The sequence below is a fragment of the Neovison vison genome, chromosome 7 (assembly GCF_020171115.1).
Source record: "Neovison vison isolate M4711 chromosome 7, ASM_NN_V1, whole genome shotgun sequence".
NCBI classification, from domain to species: domain Eukaryota; kingdom Metazoa; phylum Chordata; class Mammalia; order Carnivora; family Mustelidae; genus Neogale; species Neogale vison.
This window is the reverse complement of record NC_058097.1, coordinates 203,545,654-203,572,137: the sequence shown is the minus strand read 5'-3', so window position 1 is coordinate 203,572,137 and position 26,484 is coordinate 203,545,654. Positions and strand designations below refer to the sequence as shown.

At 56.0% G+C, this 26,484-nt stretch overlaps 1 protein-coding gene across 1 annotated transcript; it reads right to left on the bottom strand.

Moving 5' to 3' along the window:
* Positions 1-17,830: 17,830 nt before the first annotated feature.
* LOC122913713 (pre-mRNA-splicing factor CWC21-like) lies at positions 17,831-24,752 on the bottom strand (the record flags this gene model as incomplete). Its single annotated transcript, XM_044260354.1, is given in 4 exon segments — positions 17,831-18,020; positions 23,838-23,917; positions 23,919-24,283; positions 24,482-24,752. Coding segments are annotated over 4 exon segments (906 nt in total), but the record flags the coding sequence as incomplete, so codon positions are not given.
* Between the last annotated feature and the right edge of the window lie 1,732 nt (positions 24,753-26,484).

The window sequence follows — 26,484 nt, the reverse complement described above, 5'->3', positions numbered from 1 at the left end:
GCCGGCCGAGGTTTAGAACAGCCGTTGACGAGCTCATTCTCGGTCACGCGGCTCCGGCGGTCAGGAGCTGCAGGTTTCCGGTGACGAGCAAAAGGGTCTTGGGGACGCGACGCACCGCATGGCAGCCACCGTCGGCCGCGTCGTGGGGGGTGTCGCCCGCCGCTGAGCGCGGATCCGGACCGTTCTGGCCGCAGGGAAGACAGTGCGACCCCGCGCGGAGGCAGGTGGGGACCGAATGCGTCGCAGCCGCTGTTTCCCGGTGGATCCGGGTCACCTCGCCGGACGCCGGACGCCGACGCTGGCAGACGTTGTGACTCAGTCACGGCGCAAGAGAACGTGGGAGAAATAGGATTAAATTCTACAAGGAGGGAGTTTATTTCCCTGATAATAAAAGGTTAACACTGAAAAAATTTAAAAATCAGTAAAATCACACGAGTAAACCCTTTCCGTGTAGACACACGTGACACGTTCCTTGGAAAAGCCGCTGCCCCCTCCTCCCACCGAGAGAGCCGCGGGGGGCCGTGTTCTCAGGCGGGCGCTCACCGGCCTCTGTCGCCATCACTGTCGCCACTACCACCGTCCCTGTAGCTTCCGGAAACTTCCTCCACTCACTCACGAAAGACAGAAAGGGAAACCGATGTCTCGTCATAACTGTGAAGAGAGTGTTGACGTCCCAGACGCCCTGATGGGGTACCGGGGACCCCAGTTTGAGAAACACTGGGATAGCGGTGAGGACACTGGGTTCTGGAGCCGGAGGCCTGGAGCCTCGTGGCAGACCCCCCGCCAGGTCACTCTGTGACCATGGGAAAAGGCATCATCATGGACTCTCCCCCACAGGGTTGTGAGGTCAAGGAGAAGCCGACCGGGGTCCCAAAGCCATGCCCAGTGCAGTAGCTTGGACCCCCAGAAGAAGCAGAGAAAGCTGCGGTGGCACCGGCTGAGTGAGGAAAACCCCGCAAGGCAGTGAGCCCCCGGCCAGAAGCCGCTCTACAACACCACCCCCAGCATGTCTCACAGGCCGCCGCGTCCGTAAAGAGGGGCCGGCCGGCAGCTATGGGGTTAGGGGTCGGGGTCGGCAAGTGCTGTGGGACACACGCACCCAGACCAGGGGCCTGCACGGGCCTCGGCGGGGAGAGCAGAGGGCCGTGTGCTGGGCAGAGGCCCGGGTTCCCCCCAGGTCCCGCCGCGCACCAGCTCCCTGGACAGAGCATCCCGGGGGCTGAGTCCTCCCCCTCGTGTCCCTCTGAAGACAAGCCACCTGTCACCTCGCCCTGCGTGGCAGCTCCGCCTGGGCCCTCAGAAAGGGTCTTCTTCCTGTCCACTGACTGATGTCGCCCGTCCTCCGTCACGACACGGAGAGTGACTCTCCGCCCGGGCATATTCCGTGGGGCCTGTTCCCGCCACTGCCACGTCACGGGACCACAGGCAGCCACGGCGCGGAGGGCAGCCACGCGTTCAGGAAGAGACGACCGTGCCTTCCTGGGACTGCCGTCACCACCGGCTTGAGAGCCACGGGATCCCTCCCGTCTGGAGGCCGACGTCCGACATCTGGTGCGGGCCAAGCTCCCGAGGCGCTGGGGGAGGGACACTTCCCGCCTCCCCTGCTCCTGGGGCTCCAGGCGCCCCTGCCTGGGCTTGTGGCCACGTCGCTCCTGTCTCTACTCTGTGGTCATGGGGCCCCTGTACGTCCGTCTCTCCTCTTCCTAAGAGGACACCGGTCCTGTTGGATCAGGGCGCACCCCAGTGACCTTGTCTTCATTCACTTACATCCACAAAGACCCTGTTTCCAACTAAGGTCACACTCCCAGGCGTCAGGGGTCAGGATCTGAGCAAACACTCTGGGGGGTGCAGGTCAAGCCTCACTGAGTGCCGTCAGCGTCTCCCGGGCTCCGTTGTAACCACTGAGGACTCCGGCCGGCGCAGCGGCTCACCGTCCTTCCCCGTGGACACTGGAAGCCAGGCCGGGTGGAGGCCAGAGAGCCGGGAGGTGGGGGTGGGGGGAGACGCGGGCGTGGGGGTGCACCTTCCTGGGGGCCAGGGCGCTGCCTCCCTCCCCGCGGCATGGCTGCTCTAGCACAGCCCACGTGGGCGCTACATCCCAGGACGGGAAACAAACAGCAGACAAGGTCACTAAGCTGGTCACGTGTGAGAACCGGGAAAGTGGGGGCAGGGGTGGGGGCGGGGCGGGAACCACGCGGAGCTGTTGCCCGAGCTCACGGCCCACGGCTGTGTCTGCAAACGTGCGTGCGCGAGCGTGTTCCCGGGGCCCGACGGGGTGGGTTGCAGGCGGGAGGTGCAGAGAAACAGCTGTCTGGGGGACGTGAGCCTAGGCCGGGAAGCGCCGAAGGACAAGGCGGACGAGGTCGGGGGCGACGTGGCGCCGGCAGAACTTCGGCTGACATCCCCTCTGCACGAAGAGGACGCGCACCCACGAACACGAAAGAATGAAACACAAAGAGCAACGAGGGGGTCCCCGTTGAGAGAGACAGAGACGGGGACAGGGAGCCCGAGAGACAGAGACGCCAAGGGAGAGAGAGGGACAGGGCGCACCGTGGAGCGCGTGGTGGAGGGCGCCGCGGGGGTCCCGGGGAGGTGGGCTGCCGCAGCACCCGCTGCTCCTGCTTCCCAGGAACGTTCTCCCGGACGCCCGGCTGAAGCTGCGTCGCCTGGAGAGCCCCAAGGGTCCCCTCAGAGTCAGTGAGCCAAGGGGCACTCACACGACAGGACGGCAGCGCTTTAAAGATAAAAACATAAAAATTTGGGCGCCTGGGTGGCTCAGTGGGTTAAGCCGCTGCCTTCGGCTCAGGTCATGATCTCAGGGTCCTGGGATCGAGTCCCGCATCGGGCTCTCTGCTCGGCAGGAGCCTGCTTCCTCCTCTCTCTCTGCCTGCCTCTCTGCCTACCTGTGATCTCTCTCTGTCAAATAAATAAATAAAACCTTTAAAAAAAAATAAAAGTAAAAATAAAAATTTAAAAAACGCGTACAACCAGGACCCCGCCAGCAAGCTGCCCCTGGACTGTCCATGGGGAGCCCCTTTGGGGTCTGGACCAGTGGTGCTTCCATGGCCTGGGAGGAGGGAAGGAGCAGCCGGACGTGCAGACGGACTGTCCTCTTCAAACCGCACGAGCCAAGCGGGGATTGCCCCGGGCTGAGGTGAAGACTTGCCCGATGTCCAGTGCCCCGGGCTTGTCCTCGTGCCGGCCACACGTCCGAGAGGCTCCCGCCGCACAGGGGCCGCTTCACGTGACATCTCACTCCCCTCCAGGTGAGGCGACGGGAGCAGCCGGATTCAAGAACCCCGTCCACCGGCGCGTCTAGACGGCCTGAGTCGGGACATGTGGGACCCTTCTCTGTCACGCGAACGGGGTCTTGTTTCAGATTTCCTGTGGAAGGACCTCCCAGAGCAAGGCTATCTGGAATGAAATCAGCCCAATTTTCTCCAAACAAATTTTTTATTTTGCTATTTTTAAAAGGATTTATTTATTTGAGGGAGAGCACAAGCTGGGCAGAAGGAGAAGGAGAAGCAGCCTGTCCGCCGAGATCCCAGCGCGGGAGCCCATGGCTGGGACCCGGGTCAGGGCCCCTGCAGTCCCTGCACCGGCGCCGTCACATCCCGCCTGCAGCCCAGGTCGCCCGCCCGCCCCTCGCCGGCCTTGCCCGCCAGCCCGTGTGGCTGATGACCACAGCCAGGGCCCGAACAAGCTGGAAGGGCCCTAGGGGGCGGGGGGGGCTTCACCAGGGAGGGGCTGTGTCTTCAGAGGCAGAGGCGGCCCCTTCTCCTCGCCACCTCTGCCCGTCTGCTCTGCACACTGGCTTCCTGGAACGCCAATCCAGCCCACCCCGAAGCTTCTGTATCTCCGCGGAGAGTGCGGGCACCTCCCACATGGCTCCTGGGCGTCTGGGCCTGTGGACAGAGGGGACCCCCATTCTTGTCTAGAAGGGGTAAGGCAGCTCCAGGGCTCCAACAGCACGAGATGGAAAAGAAAAGCGGGGACCACAGAACAACTCCGTGTCAGAGAAGGAGGGAGGAGGGGCACAGTCCCCACGGCAGACCCCACAGAAGAGCCTTCTCTACAGCCGCGGGAGCCCCACCCGCCAGCCCGGCACCTCTGTCCTCGGCTTCTGGGCCCTCGAGGGGACGCACCGCCGCGTGTGGTGTCCCCAGCATTTGATGAAAACACCGAAAAGGGTAAACATAAAAAAATGCATGTAAACAAAAGCTTGTGTGGTTGGTTTAAACACGAAAAGAAAGAGGCAAAATTTCCCTAAAGAAAGTATATTAATAGCAACAGGAAGTGATGACCGTCTAACATCTGGGCAGGTGTATAAAAAGGGCTCCCGGCCCAGGAGGCCCCACACCTGAGCACTGTCCTCCGCACCTGCTCCTCTGACCTGATCCACCCTCAACCCACCAGAACCATGGGCTGCTGTGGCTGTTCCGGGGGCTGTGGCTCCGGCTGTGGGGGCTGCGGCTCCGGCTGTGGGGGCTGCGGCTCCGGCTGTGGGGGCTGTGGCTCCGGCTGTGGGGGCTGTGGCTCCGGCTGCTGTGTGCCCGTCTGCTGCTGCAAGCCCGTGTGCTGCTGTGTGCCAGCCTGTTCCTGCTCTAGCTGTGGCTCCTGTGGGGGTTGCAAGGGGGGCTGTGGCTCCTGTGGCTCGTGTGGCTGCTCCCAGTCCAGCTGCTGCAAACCCTGCTGCTCCCAGTCCAGCTGCTGCAAACCTTGCTGCTGCTCTTCAGGGTGTGGGTCATCCTGCTGCCAGTCCAGCTGCTGTGTCCCCTGCTGCTCCCAGTCCAGCTGCTGTAAGCCCTGCTGCTCCCAGTCCAGTTGTTGCAAACCCTGCTGCTCCCAGTCCAGCTGCTGCAAGCCCTGCTGCTCCCAGTCCAGCTGCTGTGTCCCCGTCTGCTGCCAGTGCAAGATCTGAGATGCTGACCACAGACTCAGGTGATTCACTCCATTTCAGGTTTCTCAGGATGCGTCCTAGGCTGTGTGTTGTAGCCCTAAAGCTGGAACGCCATCCTATCCTCAGTGTCCACAGCTGGGCAGTCCGGCTACAGGTGAAGACCGGTAGAGATGCCATTATCCTCATGCCCATCACGTCCTAAGAGAAAGCCAGCATCCCCCACCTCCAGCACCACCCGCAGGGGAGTCCCATGTTCCTCCCTCCCTCCACTCACGGCTTCTCGGAGCTTGAGCCCAGAACCTCCCGGGATCGCTCAAACCAGGGGCCTCTCTGAGCACCTGCAAGTCCATGGTCACTTCTGCTACTCTTCTTGCATTTTTTTTTGGTCCAAACAAGGCATGGTGAAACCCTGAAGTAAACACACTCCCTCCGCACAAGACACCTTCTCATGGGGAAGCTCTCTCTGGCTCCCACTTGATGAGTGAAAGCCCGGTCTACGCCCCCACCGCGATCACTCCTCCAAGTGTCTCGCTCTGGCCCTCTCACTCCTGCAGAGGAGGGAGCACAGGACCCGTGCAGGACACTGAGTGGGACCGAGGGTCTTCTCAGGTACCGAATTCAGTGACGGGCACATGGGTGGCTCAGGTGATTAAGTGTCCAACTCTTGATTTTGGCTCAGGTCATGATCTCAGGGTCCTGCGATAGAGCCCGGTGTCGGGCTCCGCTGTCCGAGCAGTCTGCCTGTCCCTCTCCCCTTCCCAGCCTGTGTCCTTTCTCTCTCTCTCTCGCTCTCAAACAAATAAATAAATAAATAAATAAATAAATAAATAAGGAATTCGGTGATGTCATGCAGGGCTCGGGGGAGCGTGTCTGAGGGCACAGACGAACACCCACGGCACAGGCTGGGCAGTCAGCGCCAGGTGCTGTGTGACCTTCGGTAAGTAACGTGTCCTCCTGGTGCCTCGGTTTCCTCATCTGTAAAAAGAAGTCCGTGGGTACCGACCTCACAGAGTCGAGGTGAAGACTGAGTGTTCGATCCATGCCAAGTGCTCAGCCGCGCAGGGAGGGGCGCCGACAGGATCGGGGAGAGAGCTGAACCCAGCACAGGAGCCTGACCCCCTCGCTGGCAGTTAGAGAGCCAGCGGGTGATGGCAGGCGGGCAGTGTCTGGGGTTTCCGGACGTTCCTTCCATGGGGGGGGGTGTCACTGAAAGCCCAAATGCACAGGCAGAGCGGAGGAGCACACAGGGGCTGCGGAGGCCGCACGATCTGGTCCACGTGGGCACGAGGTTGAGGCTGCAGCAGACCCGGCAGAGACCCCATGAAGAGGACGTGTGTGTGTTTCCGGCCGCTGTGGGACGCGCTACCGCAAACTCCGAGGCTTAACACAACACACACCTATTATCTCGGTTTCCTCAGGTCTGGGGTCCAGGCTCAGCAAGTCTGGGTCCTCTGCTCAGGTTGCCAGGAGGCCAGTGTGGACGTCAGCGGCACACAGTTCCCTTCTGGAACTCCCAAGCCTGGTCAGTGTTTTCCTTGTGATTATAGGATCGGGGCTCCCGTTTTCTTCGGAGCCGCATGCCCACGGCCACTCTCAGCCACTAGACACTACCCACGACTCCTTCCCCCGGGCCCCCAGAGACTTCGCAACGTGGCCGTCTGGTTCCCAGGCCAGCAGGAGTTGTCTCTGACTTCGGCTCCTTCCCCCGGGCTCCCTTATAAGAGCTCACTGGCTAGGGCAAGCCCACCCAGCATAGTCTCCCGTTTGATGAACTTGGCTGCTTAGGAGCCTTGATCACATCTGCGAACATCCCTTTCGCCGTATAGCAGAACAAAACCATGGAGGCCGTATCTCACCCCAACCACAGGTTCCACCCATGCTCGAGAAGAAATTATATCAGAGCAAGCTAATTGAGGGTCATTTTATACTCCTGCCTGTCACAGGAGGAAAGGCAAGTTTGAGGAGATGAGGACAGGTCACACTCACAGTATCCACAGGATACCAAAATGGAGGCTTCCCAAGTATGGTCAGATGAACAGGCCTGGAGTTCAGAGTCTGTGCAGATCTAGAAGGGATCAGCACTGACAGTGGCAACAAAACCAGGAATGAACAAGGCCAGATAATTTCAGCCTTAAGGTCAATGATAGGGTGTAGAGAAGAGCAGTTGAGGACAGAGCCCTGGGGAGCATGAGCTCTGCGGATGACGGAAGAGAAGAAGCGGCTGTCATGGAAGTCACAGGGGTGACAGCAGCTCGGAGGAAGCCCAGTGACCTGGGAGCCTGCGGGGAGCTGCGCTCTGCTGGACTGTACTCACAGTAAGATGTGATGGTGTAGAAAATCCTCAGGAATCTACAAACAAAACAAACACAAACAAAACTCTTGGAGTCGATGAACGCATTCTGCGTCCGGTAAAGTCATAGGATACAAGGGCAACACACAAAAATCCCTCATATGTCTATACGATAGCAACGAACAGTTGGAAACCAAATTTAAAGCTCATTTAGTTGCTCTAAAAAATAAAATGCATAACCATAAGTGTAACAAAAAATATACTCAGTGTGCTGAAAACTAAAAAATGCTAATGAAGGAAACCAAAAAAGATCTATATAAACAGAGAGATACACTATGTTCATGGATTGGAAAACCCACCATAGCTAAGACGTCGACTTTCCCACAATGATCTACAGTAAGAAATTTCCATCAAAATCCCAGCAGGGTCCTTTGTAGGTATAGACAGGCTGGTTCTAAACCTTACATAGAAAGATAAAGAAACTAAAATAGTCACAGCAATTTTGAAAAAGAATGTAGTTAAAGGAATAGCTCTACTTGATTTTAAGCCATTGTATATATCTACAAAAACCGAGACAGTGTGTGGCATCAGGAAAGGAAAGGCACATAGATCAATGAAACAGTATAGAGAACAGAATGTAACTAATAGAGAAGAGACAGTAACAGAATAGAGATTAGTATGTAAGAAATAGGGGCGCGCCAGGATGGCTCAGTGGGTTAAGCCTCTGCCTTTGGCTCAGGTCATGATCCCAGGGTCCTGGGATTGAGTTCTGCATCAGGCTCCCTGCTTAACAAGGAGCTTACTTCTTCCTCTGCCTGCCTCTCCCCTTGCTTGGGGATGCCCTCTACCTCTCTCTATTAAGTGAAATCTTTTTAAAAAAATATTTATTTTATTTTATTTATTTGAGAGACAGAGAGCATGAGAGGGGAATACCAGAGGGAGAATGGAGCCCTATGTGGGACTTGATCCCGGGACTCCAGGATCATGACCTGAGCCAAAGACAGACACTTAACCAACTGAGCCACCAGGTCCCCAAATAAAATCTTTAAAAAAAAAAAGAATGTAACAAATAGAATGCAACAGAATAGAGAATACAGAAAGAAGAGCACACAAGTAGGGCCATCTGGCTTTGACAAAGATACAAAAACAATTCAATGGTAGAAGTATAGACTTTTCAACAAATAGCACTGAAATAATTAGATACATGTAGGGGAAAAGGAATCTTGACCTAAACCTCATATTTTTTAAAATATTAACTCAACAGAGATCATAGTATGCAAACCACAGAGCTATAAAAAGTCTAGAAGAAAACAGAAAAATCTCCATGACTTAGGGTTAGACAGAGAAGACGTTCTTAGATGTAGCACTAAAGACACAATCCGCAAGAAAACAACCTGCTGAATTGAATTTCATCAAAATTAAGAAGGGTTACTCCGTGGAACTCCCATGAAAAGAGTGGGAAAACAAGCTCAGACAGGGAGAAAATACTTGAAAATGACAAATGTGACCATTGGGCTACAAGACATTTAAGACTTCTCCAAACACAACAGTGAGAAAAACACTCTGATTTGAAAAATGGACAAAAGAGATGAAAAGGCTTTTCAATGAAGAAGCTGTGTGAATGGTCAGGACTCACTCACTGGAGAAGATGTTTGGCATCATGACCTTCAGAAAATTCAAATCCGGGACTCCGGGGTGGCTCAGTCGGTGAAGCTTCTGCCTTCGGCTCAGATCATGATCTGGGGGTCCTGGGAGCGGGCTCCCTGCCCAATGGGGAGTCTGCCTCTCCCTCTGTCTGTGCTCACCCTATCTCCGTCTTCCAAATAAATACACAAAATCTTTAAGAAAAAAAAAAAGAAAACACAAAGTAAAGGCGCAGTGAGACACCCCCACACGCTCACTAGGGTGACTTAAAGTTACTAAAAATGCCAAGTGCTGGAGAGGATCGGAAAGGACCAGGTCTATGACGCGCCCCGGGCGGGGACAGCCGCTCCGCTGGAGGACAGCTTGGCGTTCCCTAGACGCTGACATGAACACACTGCACGGCCGGTGACCGCACTCCGCATACTCTCCCCGGAAGACGTAAAACCCCCAAATCCACACACACAGGCAGGCAGCGACCCGAATGCCAAGAAATGGAGGCAGCTCCACGCCCTGCCGTGAGTCCCCAGACAAGGGCGGTGCGGGGCTGTCACTTCGTCTCTGGCGCTGGCGCCGACAGCTCGTAGGCGCAGCCTCCCCTCCCTCTTCGCCCGACCCGGGACCGGCCGGTAGGGAGGCCTGTGTCCCCACCACGGTGCAGGCCAGCAGCCCGCCCTTTGCCCCCTGACAACCGCACACCCTCTCCGGGCCCTGCTCGCTCTCCCGTGCTGGGGGCCGCTGTCGCCGGGAAGCCTCCTGACGCGAGCAGGACGTGCCGTGCCATGTCAGCACGCCCGGGCACCGCCGCACGCGGACCTCGGCGCGTGTGGCTTCGTCCGTCTTGACATCGAGGCAGAAGCTGGGGCGGAGGACCGTCTTGTCCTTGCCGGGCTGAGCGGCGACACAACACCACAGAAAGCCCCGCCCCCGCGAAGGCGGACGGCGGCAGGAAGCTCCGCCCACCAAGGGCCACCTGGGCCGACCTGGGCGACCTGGGCGTGGTGGTCGCGGACGTCACCCAGGCAGGGTCACACGCTTACCTCACGCTCCCCAGCAGAGTCACTGCCAGGCTGGCCAGGGCTCAGGACTGTGGGGACGGTGGCGTCCAGGGACGGATGAGGGCGTGTTTTCAGGGTGACGGGACAGTGCGGAGTCCTGGCCGCGGTCACGCTTCTCTGAAGGCTCAGAGCCTCACGGACGACGAATGACAAGGTGGAGACTGTGGGATCCGAGCCACTCTGAGCCCGGGTTCACGGTGCTGCCCCGATGTCCGCCTCTCGTCTCTGACAATGTCCTGTGGTTACGGGAAAGACGATAATTGAGCAGAGAGAGTGGGGGTGTCCGTGCCTCAGGGGGAAGATGGAAAGTTCTGGAGACGGTGGCACAGCATGAACATACGTGGTGCCCTGAGCTGTGGGCTGAGACACGGTGGACACGGTACATTTTATGTTCTCTGTACTTTACCACAATCATAAAAAACAAATGCTACCATGGGAGGGAGCCGTGTGAGGGGACCCGAGAGGCCTGCGCGTTTCTTGGGAGTCTGAACATTTCAATATATGAAAGCAGGACTTTGTAGGCGCTCCCCTGGCTCGTAGGATGAGTGAGGGATCTCCCACGTACCCGCAGACCCCTGGCAGAGGCTGCCCTCCTGGGTCTCGAGCCTTCCGGGGACTGACGACCCCCCCCTTCCTCTCCTTTCTTCCTCCTGCCGCCAGGCTGCGAGGTCCGCATCGCCTCAGCGCTGTGGTTTGGAAGCAGATGATTGATGCTCTAGTTTCCCTGCCCTCACATGGAGAGGAAATTTGCCCCAGGACGGGTCAGACCCGGAGTATCACCCGTCCTGACTCGGATGGTTCCGTGATGGGATCTGGGACTCTCGACCTAATGGTGTTAGGGTTAGGGTTAGACCCGACCTGAGTCTGTAACGGGCTGGGAATTTAGGGGCTCTCGGGATACGGTGTGTGCGTCCCGCACATGGGACAAAGGTGGACGTTTGGGGTTCACAAGGCAGACTGTCGTGGGCTGAAGGGTGGCCCCCCAAAATTTATGTCCTGTCCTAATCCCTAGAATCCGTGAGCGTTCCCTTATGTAAGAAAAAAGTAAATGTGAATCTTATTTTGAAAAAGGGTCTTCGCAGATATAACAAGTTAAGGATATTGAGGAGGGGACATTGCCCCGATTATAGGCGGGATGTAGATGCCAACAGCTGTCCTTACAAGAGAGAGGCAGAGACAGACAGACAGACAGAACAGGAGGCAGCAGCAGTGTTTGGCATGAAACGGGCATAAGCCCAAGATGCCGCCGGTAGCCGGAAGAGGACAAAGAACAGGCCCTCCCCTAAACACCCCCAGGGAGTGCGGTCCTCACACCCTGATTTGGGGTCTGGCCTCCAGAAGTGTGAGAGAATAAACTCTCTTGTTTGAAGTCAGCCGGTGTGACGTAACTTACAGCAACCGAACCCACCTGCCAGTACTTGCATCGAGAACCGCATCTGGACCCCAGCTCTCGGTTCCAGGTGACACACCCAGTACGGGGCTCGGTCCTGCTCCTACCGGGGCTACCACAGAGCTTTCTGACCTTTTTTTTTTGATTTTTATTTTATCATGTTACCTTAGTCACCATACAGTACAGCATTAGTTTTTGATGTCGTGTTCCATGATTCATTGTTTTCATATAACACCCAGTGCTCCGTGCAATCCGTGCCCTCCTTAATACCCATCACCGGGCTGACCTGAGCCCCGCTCCCTCCCCTCTAAAACCCTCAGCTTGTTTCCCGGAATCCATAACCTCTCATGGTTCATCTCCCCCCTTCCTATCTCTCCCCCTTCATTTTCCCCTTCCTTCTCCTAATGTCCTCCATGCTATTTCTTATTTTCCACAAATAAGTGAAACCATATGATAATTGACTTTCTCTGCTTGACTTACTTCACTCAGCATAATCCCCTCCAGTCCCATCCACGTTGATGCAAATGGTGGGGATGCATCCTTCCCGCTGGCTGCGTGATATTCCATCGTGTATATGGACCACATCCTTTTTATCCACTCGTCCGTTGAAGGGCATCTTGGCTCTTTCACAGTTTGGTGATTGTGGCCACTGCTGCCATGAACACTGGGATACAGATGGCCCTTCTGTTCACTACATCTGTATCTTCGGGGTAAATCCTCAGTAGTGCAATTGCTCTAAAAGCAAAGGAAACAAAAGCGAAAATGAACTTCTGGGACTTCATCAAGATCAAAAGCTTCTGCACAGCAAAGGTAACCGTCAACAAAACAAAGAGGCAACCCACGGAATGGGAGAAGATATTCACAAATAACACTAGAGATAAAGGGCTGGTATCCGGGATCTATAAAGAACTCCTCAGGGATGCCTGGGTGGCTCAGTTGGTTAAGCGGCTGCCTTCGGCTCAGGTCATGATCCCAGCGTCCTGGGATCAAGTCCCACATCGGGCTCCTTGCTTGGCAGGGAGCCTGCTTCTCCCTCTGCCTCTGCCTGCCTCTCTGTCCGCCTGTGCTTGCTCTCGCTTCTCTCTCTCTGACAAATAAATAAATAAAATCTTAAAAAAAAATACTCCTCAAACTCAACACACACAAAACAGATAATCGTAGCCAAAAAATGGGCAGAAGACATGAACAGACACTTCTCCAATGAAGACATGTGAAAAAACGTTCATCGTCACTAGCCATCAGGGAGACTGAAATCAAAACCACACTGAGATACCATCTTACACTGGTTAGAATGGCCCGAGTTAATAGGACGGGAAGCAACATGTGTCGGAGAGGATGTAGAGAAAAGGGAAGCTCCTACACTGTCGGTGGGAAAGCAAGCTGGCGCAGCCACTCTGGAAAACAATGTGGAGGTTTTTTTAAGAAGTTAAAAATAGAGCTTCCCTACGAGTGTTCTGCTTTTTGATGGACACGTGGGGTGTGAGCTGTCCTGTGAGCCCAGCACTGACCACAAGAGGCCACTGCGGGCTTGGAACGGGCGGGCACCTGAGGACCGGAAGCATTTACTTCACTGGATGTTTTACCACTTTGAAAACAAACAGCACCCTGGTTGGCGGCAACCTTAGTGACAGCTCAGAGGGGCCCTCTGGTGCTGGCCCGTCCCCCTCCCCAGCTGTGGATCTCATCTCCTGCACAGCTTGCTTCAGGGATGCAGGGCGGAGGGCCCCACCTTCGGACTCTGTAGAAGCATCTGTGGCCCACACAGGCTGCAGAGCCTCTGCTAATCGGACACCAGAATGAAGGACCACAGCGAGAACAACATTGGGGGCGGGGGAGTGTTTATTTGGGAATTTCACGGTGCAGGTCCTGACTCAGTACACACACCAGAGGGATCGGGGAACAGGAGCCAGCCACGCAGAGATGCTCAGGAGTGGGACCGACTCTTGGTGGCAAAGGGTCCCTCAGATTAGGGGAACCCACCATCTGCTGCTCCCCTGGGACTCGGCTCCCACTGGAGTCGGAGGCGAGACGGGCAGGAGGATGAGGATTGGGGGTAGAGTATCTTCAGGAGGAGGGATGGGCCCAGAGGCTGTCATATCTGCAGGAGTCCTGGTCAAACCAGAGCCCAAGACGGGGCTGGTGTCGGGACCCCGCAGGGGCCACAGAGTGACCTGGGCAAAAATGTATGGTTCCCCAAGAACACGTAAGAGGGACCCGATTCTACCACATGAATGACGTCTGTCTTCTATCGCAGCAGAACAGGGTCCTCCTGGGTCTGTAGACCAAGCTCCCACACATGGAGAGATAAAGGCTCCAGAAGGGAGCTCAGGATAGGCCATGTGAAAGGAGCTGATTCAGGGAAATCACAAGAATATAGGTTTCACCAAACACTGAGAAAGAAACCCAAGGTCTGGGTTCAGAGCTTTAGATCTTCACTGGCAGCAAATGGGGACACAGCAGCTGGACTGCGAGCAGGAGGGCTTACAGCAGCTGGACTGGGCACAGCAGGGGACACAGCAGCTGGACTGGGAGCAGCAGGGCTTGCAGCAGCTGGACTGGGCACAGCAGGGGACACAGCAGCTGGACTGGGAGCAGCAGGGTTTGCAGCAGCTGGACTGGGCACAGCAGGGGACACAGCAGCTGGACTGGGAGCAGCAGGGTTTGCAGCAGCTGGACTGGGAGCAGCAGGGTTTGCAGCAGCTGGACTGGGCACAGCAGGGGACACAGCAGCTGGACTGGGAGCAGCAGGGCTTGCAGCAGCTGGACTGGGCACAGCAGGGGACACAGCAGCTGGACTGGGAGCAGCAAGGCTTGCAGCAGCTGGACTGGGAGCAGCAGGGGACACAGCAGCTAGACTGGGAGCAGCAGGGTTTGCAGCAGCTGGACTGGGAGCAGCAGGGCTTACAGCAGCTGGACTGGGAGCAGCAGGGGACACAGCAGCTGGACTGGGAGCAGCAGGGGACACAGCAGCTGGACTGGGAGCAGCAGGGTTTGCAGCAGCTGGACTGGGAGCAGCACGGCTTACAGCAGCTGGACTGGGAGCAGCAGGGTTTGCAGCAGCTGGACTGGGAACAGCAGGGTTTGCAACAGCTGGACTGGGAGCAACCACATGAGCCACAGCTGGAGCAGGAACAGGCTGGCACACAGCAGCACACGGGCTTGCAGCAGCAGACGGGCACACAGCAGCCGGAGCCGCAGCCCCCACAGCTGGAGCCGCAGCCCCCACAGCCGGAGCCGCAGCCCCCACAGCCGGAGCCGCAGCCCCCGGAACAGCCACAGCAGCCCATGGTTCTGGTGGGTTGAGGGTGGATCAGGTCAGAGGAGCAGGTGCGGAGGACAGTGCTCAGGTGTGGGGCCTCCTGGGCCGGGAGCCCTTTATACACCTGCCCAGGGTCAGGTGAGATGCTGGACACACGGTCACTTCCTGGTTTCTATTCACGTTCTCTTCCCAGGGAAAATGTGTGTCCTTTTAAAATAACAAATATTGCTTTATGCCTGTGACACACTTCCTCCTTACACAATGTTTCCCTCTAAACCTTCAAGGCCAGAGTCCTCTCTTCTCTAGCCGGCCTTTGGAAACGAGGCAGGATTGGTCGGCTCCCGCGCACCGTCCTTTGTGTCCTAGATAGGGTTCTCTCGCTCTTCCGGAAAGACTCATTACAGAGTTTTTAGTGGTTTCTTTGTTTTGTGGGAACATTTATAAATCTTGGGCTCTCCCGATTCCTGACCCAAATCAAGCATAATCAGAAGCTATGTTTTACACTACGTCTGGGAGCAGAAGCACCTGAGAGGTCTCTGCCCTTGTCTGTCATTTGGGAATCTGGGATTTTCTCAGGTTCCTGGGTCACCAGGTTTCCCTGGAGCTTGTCTTTGTCTGTGACCTCATGACAAGTCCTGTTGCTGTTCTTCTTGGAGTTCATTGTTCCGCAGTGTCCATGCCCCCCCCAGCCCGGTCCTTGCCCCCGCTGCCAGGTTGTGGTTCCTGGAGGAGTTCCCCTTCCTGCCCGTCACTGCCCCTGCTCCCTGCACACCGGGAAGGCGTCTCTCTGGCAGTCCTGAGTCTGAAAGGCTCAGGGGCTTCTCTTAGTTGTTCTTCCTTATCCTAGTTTTCCCTTCTTTTTTTCCAAATTTTTTATAGTAAAATACATAGAACATAGAATTTACCATCTTAAGCATTTGTAAAAGATTTTATTTGTTTTTCTGAGAGAGAGCGTGAGTGAGAGAGCACAAGCAGAGGGAGGGGGAAGCAGGCTCCCCCCTGAGCAGGGACCCCGACGCTGGGCTCGATCCCAGGAGCCCGGGATCATGACCCGAGCTGAAGGCAGAGGCTTGACCCACGGAGCCGGCCGGGCTCCCCAGCGTGACCATTCAGCGGCATTCACTCTGTACTCACCCGTCACTACCGTCCACCTCCTCAACTCTTCATTTTGCAAAACCGAGACTCTGTCCCCCTGAGACGCCGACCCCATCCCTCCCCCGGCCCCGGCGCCCTCCGGCCACTGTGCGTCCCCGGGAATGCGACTGCTCGATAGATCTCGTATGAGTCGCACACCCAGGTTGTGCCCTCTGCGTCTGGCCCATTTTCACTCAGCGTCACGTACCCACATTTCCTCCACGTTGTAGCGGGCGTCAGGATTCCCTTCCTTGGCACGGCTGAGTGACGGTCCCGTGAGGGCTGGACCACACTCGGCTCATCCTGTCTCCCGAGGACGGACGGCTGGGTTGTGTCCGACCCTTTGTGGCTGGGAACGGGGCTCTTGGAGACCCGGCTTTCAGTTCTCCCAGGGACATGGCCAGGAGCGGGGCTGCCGGGGCCTACGGTGATTCCTTCTGTAACTTTCTGGGCAGCCACCACGCTGCTCCATGGAGGCGGCCCCGGTGGACGTCCCCGCCGACACTGCACGGCGTCCCCGTGTCCCCACCGCCTCGCTCACATGTGCCACTTTGTGTTTCTTGGAGAGCAGGTGTCCCACGGCGTGTGAGGTGCCTGGGTTTTCCCCCTTAAGGAACCAGAGAGGCTCAGGGGCCTCTTGCTGGGCTCCCAGCATTTTCTGGCCGCCCTGGACACGGTGAAGCCCCAAGGGATGCCTCTTGGGTGTTGTTCCTGCCCCTCCTTCCAAGCACTCGAAGATCCAGGAGAAGAGTGGGCAGGTGGTCGAAGCTCCGAATCGGGGGCTGCAGGGAACCCTCATCTGTCCCCCGGCCCATGGAAACTTCTTAAGAATTTCTTAGGGGCTCTGCTCGTCCCTCTGGCTCTGTCTGGGGCACTTTGGCCACTGAACCCCCAACAGGCATGAGAGCCGCCCTGGGGCTCTTCTCCCCTGGAGTTTAGTGAGATTTTATTTTCTTGTGTCCCTGCCTCTTTGGCGGGTTCCCCACAACATCTCTGCTCTTGTAGCTCGAGTCATTTTAGTTGATGAGAGCGACGGTCTTCCGCGCCGTCCTCCGTCCGAATGAGTGTCACCTCCAGCCTCTGTCGGGGGGAAATGATATCACAGAGAAAGAATACGGACATCTGAAAAAAGACAACTATCGAAAACACAGCATTTGCTACCAAAGAAGAGAAAAAAGCAACCGACCCCCCGCCCCCAGCCCGGAGACGTGCAGCACCGATGAGGTGCGTCCCTGCTGGTCGTTGTCGGGCTGGAGTCGTTGGCGACCCTGCCTGCCTGACCGCCCTGACCGGCCCAGGACGGATTTCTTTAACGAGGAACTGATTCTTCAAGGGTCAGTGTGTGGATGGAGTCCCGAGGCGAGACACGGAACGGGAAGGAGCTTCCAGACAAAGCAGTCTTCCCCTCATTCATAAGAACACAGGCGACGCAGCGGAGAACGGACGAAGCACTTACACAGACATCGCCCCGGAGAGGACGTGTGCGTGCGTCACGCCCCGGGAAGGGGCCGGACCGCGCTGGCCGTTTCGGAACTGAAAACGGAAGCAAGACACCGCCTCGCTCCCAGCAGCGCGGCCGTGGTCCGGAGACGGGCAGGAGCGGGTGCGGGCAGCTCGCGGAGACCGGCCCGGCCGCACGCCGCTGGCCGGAGTGTCCGTGGGGCAGCCGACGTGGACAACGATCTTTGTGAATTCTCGAAGAGTCCAACGTGCACTTACCGGGACACTCGCGCGCTCCAGAGCGAGGCACCTTCCCAGAAGGAGACACACAACCACACCAGGGTCTGCGCACGAGCGCTCACTAACCAAAGAGCCCAAGAGCGGGAGCGACGCAACGGTCGCCCGTCGCCCGCGGGCACAGCGTGTCCCGTCCCCACACAGCAGCAAGCACCGCGGGCCGTGGGGAGCGCGGCAGCAGGCCGGCACCGCAGACCCCCGGCTCGGCAAAGGAAGCCGGACGCAGGGAGCACCTAACGTCCTGCTTCCGGAAATCGTCCCCGGGGGGCGGCTGCCCAGAAGCGGGGGGCCCCTCACGGTCCTGGGCTGGCGGTAGGAAGAGGAGCCAAGCACACAAGCGTCGGGGATCGCACGGGGGGCGGAGAAGGTCCCCAGACTGCACAGTGGGGACACTTCGCCACCTTCGCCCACATAAGGAATGTCACTGATTTGTGCACGAAGTTGTTCCGGAATGCGGGCAGCGAGTGTGCCGCGACGTGGGCAGCTGGAAGCAGAGGGAACCGGTGACGGCCACGTCGCCGCTGCCCGCCTGGAGGCGCGTCCGGCTGCAGCTGCGGAAACGGGTCCGCAGGGCACGGGGTCGGCACTGAGCTGTGGAGGCAGACACGGTGCTGGGAGAGGTTAGGACAGCTGGGAGGTGTGGGGGCACAGCCCGCGGGAAGCTCGGAGACCTTCCGAGACCAAGAAGACACACGCAGGAGAGAAATGCCTGGGATTCCGCGGACGCGAGACCCTGCAGAAGCGACGTCTCCCCGCACGCTCTCAGGACAGCAGGGGTGGCGGGCACTGCCCGGAGGGGACACAAGGGAGCTTGCCCCCTACAGAGAGAGCGACCCCTCCCTGCCTCACAGACTAACCTTTAAGGGCAAAGGCCATGTGGTTGGGCCTGGTCACTCACAGGCGGCCAATGAGATTGTCACACACAGAGAAAGCTGCACAGTCACGCTAGGTCACACATGGGGGCCAATTGAACTGCAATTTACCCTAGTAGACATTTGCACTGGCCTATCACCTTGGTCAGAACTGGCAGCCAACAGGAGGGACCCACACTCCTTGGTAGCTAAGGAGACAGCATGCGCCCCCACGGACTGGATACCTCCACCTGGCCTGACACACCCTTGTATTTGGGCTTTGTTACCTGGGACTGGTTTCCCGGGCTTGCTTTTAAGTAGGTCCCTGATGGGGGGCAGGGTTAGTTTAAGTTTTACTGCATAAACAACAAAACCACTGTTTAACCCAAGATGGAATCCCTCTGGCTAAATAGGCCCTTACAGGAGGAGTGAACGAAAAAAGGCCTCTCGTTAGCGTAGAGGGAGATCCCGCCGAGCCGAAGTGGGATTCAGAGTCTGTGTTTGTCGCAGTGGTGGACGCGGCTCCTTCGCAGGAGACGACCGTCCTCAGAAGGGATCCAGCGTGTGATCTCTGTGCCCACCCAGGCCCCAGCGCACGAGTCAAGTCCACAGAGAGGCAAGTGAGGCGAAAGCAACCTGTGCTCCCGACATGTTCCGTAGGACGAAAGGAGAAGCAGAGCGGCATCTGGGGCCGGAGAGTGTGGCTCAGCGCAGGGCCACGAGCTCTCGGTCTCGGGCTCCGGGTCCCGGATGCCACAGCTTTGGTTCAGCCCAGGGAGGAACACAAGGGGATCTCCTCAACCTGATACAGGGCAGCGACCGGTACCCACCGCTGACACCACACTTCATGGACAAAGCCTGGAGCTTTCCTTCTAGGTTGGGGACAAGAAGAACAGGCCACATCCGCCATGTCCCTTCCACACTCCACCGCACGTCTACCCAGGGCAATAAGGCAAGAGAAAAATATAGAAAGCATCCAGGTTGGGAAAGAAAACGGAAACTCTCTCAATGTACAGAACCTATCATCTTGCTTATGAAAGCCCCTAAGAAATTCACACACACACACACACACGAATTCAGCAGGTTGTAGGATACAACGTCAATATACAAAACCACTTGTATTTCTATACACTAGCAAGGAGCAATCATCATTGAAATTAAGAAAATAAAAAAAAATAAAAAATAAAAGTAAAGAAAATAATCTCATCAAAAAGAACAAAATACTGAAGAATGAACTTAACCAAACAGAAGAAGAAGAAGAAAGCAAGACTTGCGCACTGGAAACTGCGAAACATCATCGAGACACTGAAGACCAAGATGAGCAGAAAGGCACCCGCATCCGCAAACCAGATGTAACATTGTTGAAACGACAGTCTTCCTCAAACGGATTGGCGGACCGAACGCAACCCCTACCAAAATCCCGGTTGCTTTTTGCAGAAACTGACAATCTGATCCCACAACTCATATGAAAACTCAAGGAATTTCAGGTAATCAAAACAATCCTGGGGGGAAAAAAAGGTGGGGAGGTCATCGCTCCCCGTTTCGAAGTGTGCCTCAGGACGGCGATAACCGGGGGGATGCGCTGCTGCCCTGAGGACAGACGCACGGACAGTGCCGTGGAACTGAGAGTACAGATGGTGAGTTCGTCCCACGGATCGTCCACAAACGTCCCAGAACACTCCGTGGAGCCTCTTGGTAACAGACGGCACTGAGGCAACGAGACACCCACCGCCACAGGGAGGAAGTTGGATCTTCACCTCCCATCCTACACAAAAGCAGCAACAACCACACCAACCCTCTACCTGGATCAAGTACTTAATCATAAGAGTTGAAACTATACACCACAGGGGCCCCTGGGGGTCTCCGTCACGTAAGGCTCTGCCTTTAGCTCAGGTCATGATCTCTGGGTCCTGGAATCGAGCCCCACGTCAGGCTCCCTGCTCAGTGGGGAGCTTGCTTCTCCCTCTCCCTCCCTCCACTCATGCTTTCTCTCTCTCTCTCTCTAATAAGTAAATAAATAAAATTTTTAAAAACAATAAACCACAAGACGCTCAGAAGAAAACAGGAGCTAGGTCCTTGTGACCTTAGACCAGGCAATGGCTCTGAGATGTGACATCAAAAGCACAAGAAAAAAAATCAGATAAATTTGACTCCATCAAAATTCAAAATCTTGTGATTCAAAGAACACTGTCAAAAAAATGAAAAGACAGCCTACAGAGGGGAGAAAATATTTTCAAATCACACATTTCTCAACTGGCTTATATTCAGAATACACAAAACCCTTACTACTCTAAAAAACTATTTTTAAGACAAATAATCCAATTAAAAAATTTAGTAAAGATTTTGAATAGGCATTTTTCCAGGAAGACACACAAATAGATAATAGGCCAATAAAAAATGCTGAACGTTATTAGGAAGCAGGGGTGTGCCGGTCAGAACTCAGGGAGGTCCCACTTCACACTGCCTTGGACGGCAATGATCAAAAAGTCGGAAATAACAAATGTTGGTGAGGGTGCGGAGAAACTGCAACCCTTGCGGCCGCTCCTCAAATGCTAAACAGAGTTACCGTAGGACTCAGAAGTTCCACTGCTAGACATTCCCAAGAGATCTGAAAACTGAGGTCACGCAAAACTCACGCAGTAACGTTCACAGCGGCACGGCTCCCAGCTGCTGCAAAGCGGAAACGCGCACATGCCTACCCACGGATGCGTGGATAAACAGAACGTGGTATAGCCCACGATGGAATGTTACTTAGCCCCGAAAAGCTACAAAGTTCTGATCCATGCTATAACATAAACTTCAAAGAAACTACACTGAGGGAAAGAAGACGGACACAAAAGGCCACAGATAACCCCATTTATATGAAATGTCCAAAGTAGGTGAATCCAGAAAGCCAGGAAGAAGGTTAGTATTCTCGGGGGACAGGGTGGGAAGGGAGGAATGATGCTACCTGCTAACATTACGGGGTTGCTGTGGGGGGTGATGAAAATGTCTGGAAGGAGATGGGAGTGATAGTTGTATTACTTTGTGAATCTACTAAAAGCCACTGAATTGTATACACTAAACGGTTATTTTGTCATATATGAATTATATCTCAATTTTAAAATTCATGTCCTATGACTTTGTTTTGGAATAACCCGTATAGTAAACATACCGAATCACCCGTGGTTTCCATGGAAGGTGTGTAGTTAAGTCACTGACTTCAGACTTTGAAGATAAAAATTGTAGGTAACTGTAAGTAAATTTAAAGACAGTACTGACATATTTAGAATAAGTTGGTGTTTACTATATTCAAAGGCTGTATTTATCTGGTCCATATACATTACATAGTAAAAGAGTCTTCGATTTTTAGGGGATTTTAAAGTGTCTTACAGAGGGAAACCACTCCAGTCGGGCATGTAGGGAGTTTGGAAGTGGTCACTTTCAACCACACAAGAAAACGTTGACCTGAAAACCAACACCCTGCGACAGACCCACCGGAGAACAGAGGTCCCTGGGCCCACGGCTGCCACTAGTACCTGGAGAGACAGGGAATCACGACTTATGGAAGCAGAGAGCTCTGTGGGAACCAGTGCCGCGGTGCTGACGTGTCCGAGAGTCATGAGCTCCAGGTGGACACAACCAAGACTCCCTCGTGCTTCTGGCCAGAGAGGACTGGAGTAGACATTTTGAAACATGCCAGAGAACTCTGTTCTCCATGAGGTCTGCCCTCAGGATAAATCATTTTACGAAGCCTAACCTTGCTGGGGTTTTCTCAGAGCCCAAGGGACCTGGAGGGAGGGAAACGCCCAGCTCCAGCCCCCGGCCCTCACAACCAGCTGGTTGGGAGGAGGAGAAACTCAGATACATGTGTAAAGGTCACGGGCCTGCTCACTAAGAGACTGAGAACACTTCCCCCACACACACACCTTATTAACACACCCCTACGGGCCTGTTTACCACAATTCCATCCACCTGGTACGTCACGTCTGGCTTTCAACACATAGTTACAAGGCAGACTAGAAGGCAAACAGCGTAGCGGGAAGACACAGAGCAAGCGCCCGAGTGGGACGCAGACATGGCTGGGATTTTGAAATGAACAGAAAAGGAGGCTGGTTGGTCATGCTGTAAGGGGACAGGCAAGAGCAAGCGGGCAAACGTGAGCTCCGAGGAGGAAATCCTGAGAAAGAATCAGAGAAACGCTGAGATCAAGTACCCCAAGACAGAAATGAAAATCCTTGATGGGCTCTTCAGTAGACCAGACGCAGTGCGGAAAGAATCCATGAACTCAGAGGCAGGTCAGTAGAAACCTCCCAAACTGGGGGGCCCTGGAGGGCTCGGTCTGTGAAGCGTCTGCCTTCGGCTCAGGTCATGATCCGGGTCCTGGGCTCGAGCCTCCTGTCGGGCTTCCTGCTCAGCGGGGCGCCTGCGTCTCCCTCGCCCTCCCTCTGCCCTTCCCAGCCTGCTCAACTGCTCGCTCTCTCTCACTCCGCTCTCCCTTTCAAATAAACAAATAAAAATGTTTAAGAAAGAGAGAAAGAAAGAAAAGGAGAGAGAGAGAAAGTTCCCAAACTGAAAGAGAAGAAAACGTCTGGGGAAACGGAACAGAACATCCAAGAACTGTGGAATTTCAAGACCTCGAGCAATCTAAATGCGCTCGCACGCGGATCCCTGTTCCAGCTGGAGCGTGATGGCGGGGAGGCCGGATGGAGCCGCCAGACGCCATCCCTGCGAAGAGAGTCGCCCTAGACACACAGGTCGCTTTTGCCACCACAGGCTTCCCCACTATTTTCCCTACGGACCCACTAGCAAAATGTTTGTTTCCAAACCCCATGACCTTGTGCTCTGCTGGTGGAAAGGTCTTAGATCCAGAGGGAGAAATGCTCCCCCCTGGGACACACAGCCCTTCCCCTGCACTGAAGCTTCAGGTGACCAGTCTGCCACTTTGGGCCCCTCATGCCTCGGAGTCAACAGGCAGCTGGGAGGCTTTGTACTGACTGCAGTGACCAATCCTGATTCCCAGGAAAACTCCGGCCGCTGCCCACAGTGGAAGTATGGAAGAGGAGACCGTGCCCAGCAATTGAACTCAGAGGAAAACTATGTTAGCGCAGCTCCAGAAGGGCTACAAGTAGCCCAGGCTCTGCACCAGGTCCCAGCCAGAACCCCGGGTGCCACCTGCTCCGAATCCCCACCGGCCCCTGCTGCCCCCAGATGAGCAGGAGGGACACAGCCCTGCTCCCCACCGCCATGGTGGTTTCTGGCTTCCCCCGCTGCCCACACCCTGAGCCCACCCCTCCCACCTCTCAGGTGCTGTTTAGGATTCTGTCAAGACTGTTTAGGCTCCACACAGAGTCAAGAGCTGTGTCAGGGTGATGACCAATAGGTCCCTGAGGCACTGCTTCTGTCTCCCGACAAAACACGAGACAGGAGCCCTGCAGGAGATGGAAGCCGTGTGCTGGGGGATGTGCGGAACACAACAGGGGTGCTCGGAAATACCAGAACGTGTGCATTATTAAATTCTAAAAAATACTTGGAATTTTTCTGCTGGAAAGTGGCACAAACAGGAACCAGGAAGTGACCATGTGTCCAGCATCTCACCTGACCCTGAGCAGGTGTATAAAGGGCTCCCAGCCCAGAAGGCTCCACACCTGAGCACTGTCCTCCGCACCTGCTCCTCTGACCTGCTCCACCCTCAACCCAAAAGAACCATGAGCTGCTGTGGCTGTTCCGGGGGCTGTGGCTCCAGCTGTGGGGGCTGTGGCTCCGGCTGTGGGGGCTGCGGCTCTAGCTGTGGGGGCTGTGGCTCCGGCTGTGGGGGCTGCGGCTCCATCTGTGGGGGCTGTGGCTCCGGCTGTGGGGGCTGTGGCTCCAGCTGTGGGGGCTGCGGCTCCGGCTGTGGGGGCTGCGGCTCCGGCTGTGGGGGCTGTGGCTCTGGCTGTGGGGGCTGTGGCTCCGGCTGCTGTGTGCCCGTCTGCTGCTGCAAGCCCGTGTGCTGCTGTGTGCCAGCCTGTTCCTGCTCCAGCTGTGGCTCCTGTGGGGGCTGTGGCTCCTGTGGGGGCTCCAAGGGGGGCTGTGGCTCTTGTGGGGGCTGCAAGGGGGGCTGTGGCTCTTGTGGGGGCTGCAAGGGGGGCTGTGGCTCCTGTGGGGGCTGCAAGGGGGGCTGTGGCTCCTGTGGGGGCTCCAAGGGGGGCTGTGGCTCTTGTGGGGGCTGCAAGGGGGGCTGTGGCTCCTGTGGGGGCTGCAAGGGGGGCTGTGGCTCCTGTGGGGGTTGCAAGGGGGGTTGTGGCTCTTGTGGGGGCTCCAAGGGTGGCTGTGGCTCCTGTGGCTGCTCCCAGTCCAGCTGTTGCAAACCCTGTTGCTGCTCTTCAGGCTGTGGGTCATCCTGTTGCCAGTCCAGCTGTTGCAAACCCTGCTGCTCCCAGTCCAGCTGCTGTGTCCCCTGCTGCTCCCAGTCCAGCTGCTGCAAACCCTGCTGCTCCCAGTCCAGCTGCTGTGTCCCCTGCTGCTCCCAGTCCAGCTGCTGCAAGCCCTGCTGCTCCCAGTCCAGCTGCTGTCTCCCCATTTGCTGCCAGCGCAAGATCTGATTCGTCAGCACACACCCCCGCTGGCTATAGATCCAGTGCCCCGGGCAGAACTCAGTACTCCATCTCAAACCCCTGAGTCACAGCCCTGGCCTGCCGTTTCCTGGAATCAGAAGCAGATGTGTTTGGGGCAAGAGTAGCCCACAACACCTGAGAGGGGCCTGTCTCCCTTGCCACCTGTCATCTTATCTGGGAAGGCTCTCAACAACTCCATCTCCCCGGTCACCGCAACCTACCAGGACGTTCTGATGACTTCTCCTACCCCAGCCCCAGCCCCTGGGCGTCTCCCTGAGGAGCTCCTGGTGCTCTCGTCCCCCGCATGTTGCAGTACGAGAATTCTGAGATTCTTGACCTTGTCGGACCTTTAAATAAACGTATTCATTCCCCACAAGTCCTAGCGATAGCGTGATTCTTTCCTTCCTGCTTCTGTCAGTCTCCCACTTCCAACCTCTCCCTGGAGTGTTCCCCCCCTTTGGACTTTCTGGGTCCCAGCAGGGTACCCAGTAACCCCCTCTTCCAGGGAACACGGTGTGCTCAGCACCCCTGCACGCACCACACAAGCGTCTGGGGCCCAGGAAAGAACATGCCTGACACCTGCTCAGAGCCGCCCTGGACTGTGGTGCTGGAGGACAGCAAAGGCCCGACAGCCACGAGGGCAGCCAGACAACACAGGGAGATAGGGACCCGCCAAGGCAGGAGTTGGGACAAGCCAACACTCTGGCATGGTTTGGGGGTAGAATTTTGGGCTGGGGAGTTGAGGGGAAGACAAGGCTGCCCTCCTTGTTTCTGAGACAGGGAACCCGAAGTGACCTTCTCCATTGGTCTTAGACATAATTTTGCATAAATATCACAGGATAATATCAGTTGGTTTAATGGTTTGCTGTTTGTTCTAAAGGGATTTATATTTTCAAATATTAATAAAACAAAAAGGGAAATGCCACATTATCCATCTACCATGCCTTGAAATTGCTTGTGTCTTGGAGGCAAACAGACCATCTCCAGAAAAGCCATTCTCTAATCAGGGGAAGAGTGAGCTCTCTGCACAGAACCCATTTCTCCCAAGATCTGAAAGTCTGAAGTCCTCAGACACCAGATATGTGTGTGGATGTGTGCGTGTGCGTGCGTGTGCAAGTATGTGTAAGTGTGTGTGTGACTGTGTGCAGGCTTGTGCGTGCATGCAGGGGTGTGTGTGCGAGTACGTGCATGTGTGCAACCATGTGCGAGTGTGTGTGGGTGTGCATATGTGGCAAGCGTGTGCATGTCCACGTGTGCAAGTGTGTAAGGTTGCAAGCGTGCCCTTTTTTCCAGAGCAGGAGCCGCCACTTCTACCATCAAAGTCTTGAATGAACCTCTGCCCCACTCTGACCTTTATTTTCGGTACCACAGTGTACTCTGGGGAAAGTAAAACCTTCCTGTCCCCTGGGGGCTGTGGGGCTGGATGAAGAGCAGAGGATGAGGACAGGGAAGGAAACCGACAGTGGTGCTTGTCAGTCCGCCTTTGTGGGCACCAACAGAGAAACATTTCCCTGCTCTGACCCACCCTGGATTCAGACTGGGGCCGGGGCACCTTCAAGTGGCAGGGGCGGCGAGGGTCACCAGAAGCACCATGGGTGAGGGCAGCCACTTCTGACCCGGGAGAGGCCAGGACAAGATAAACCTAAGTC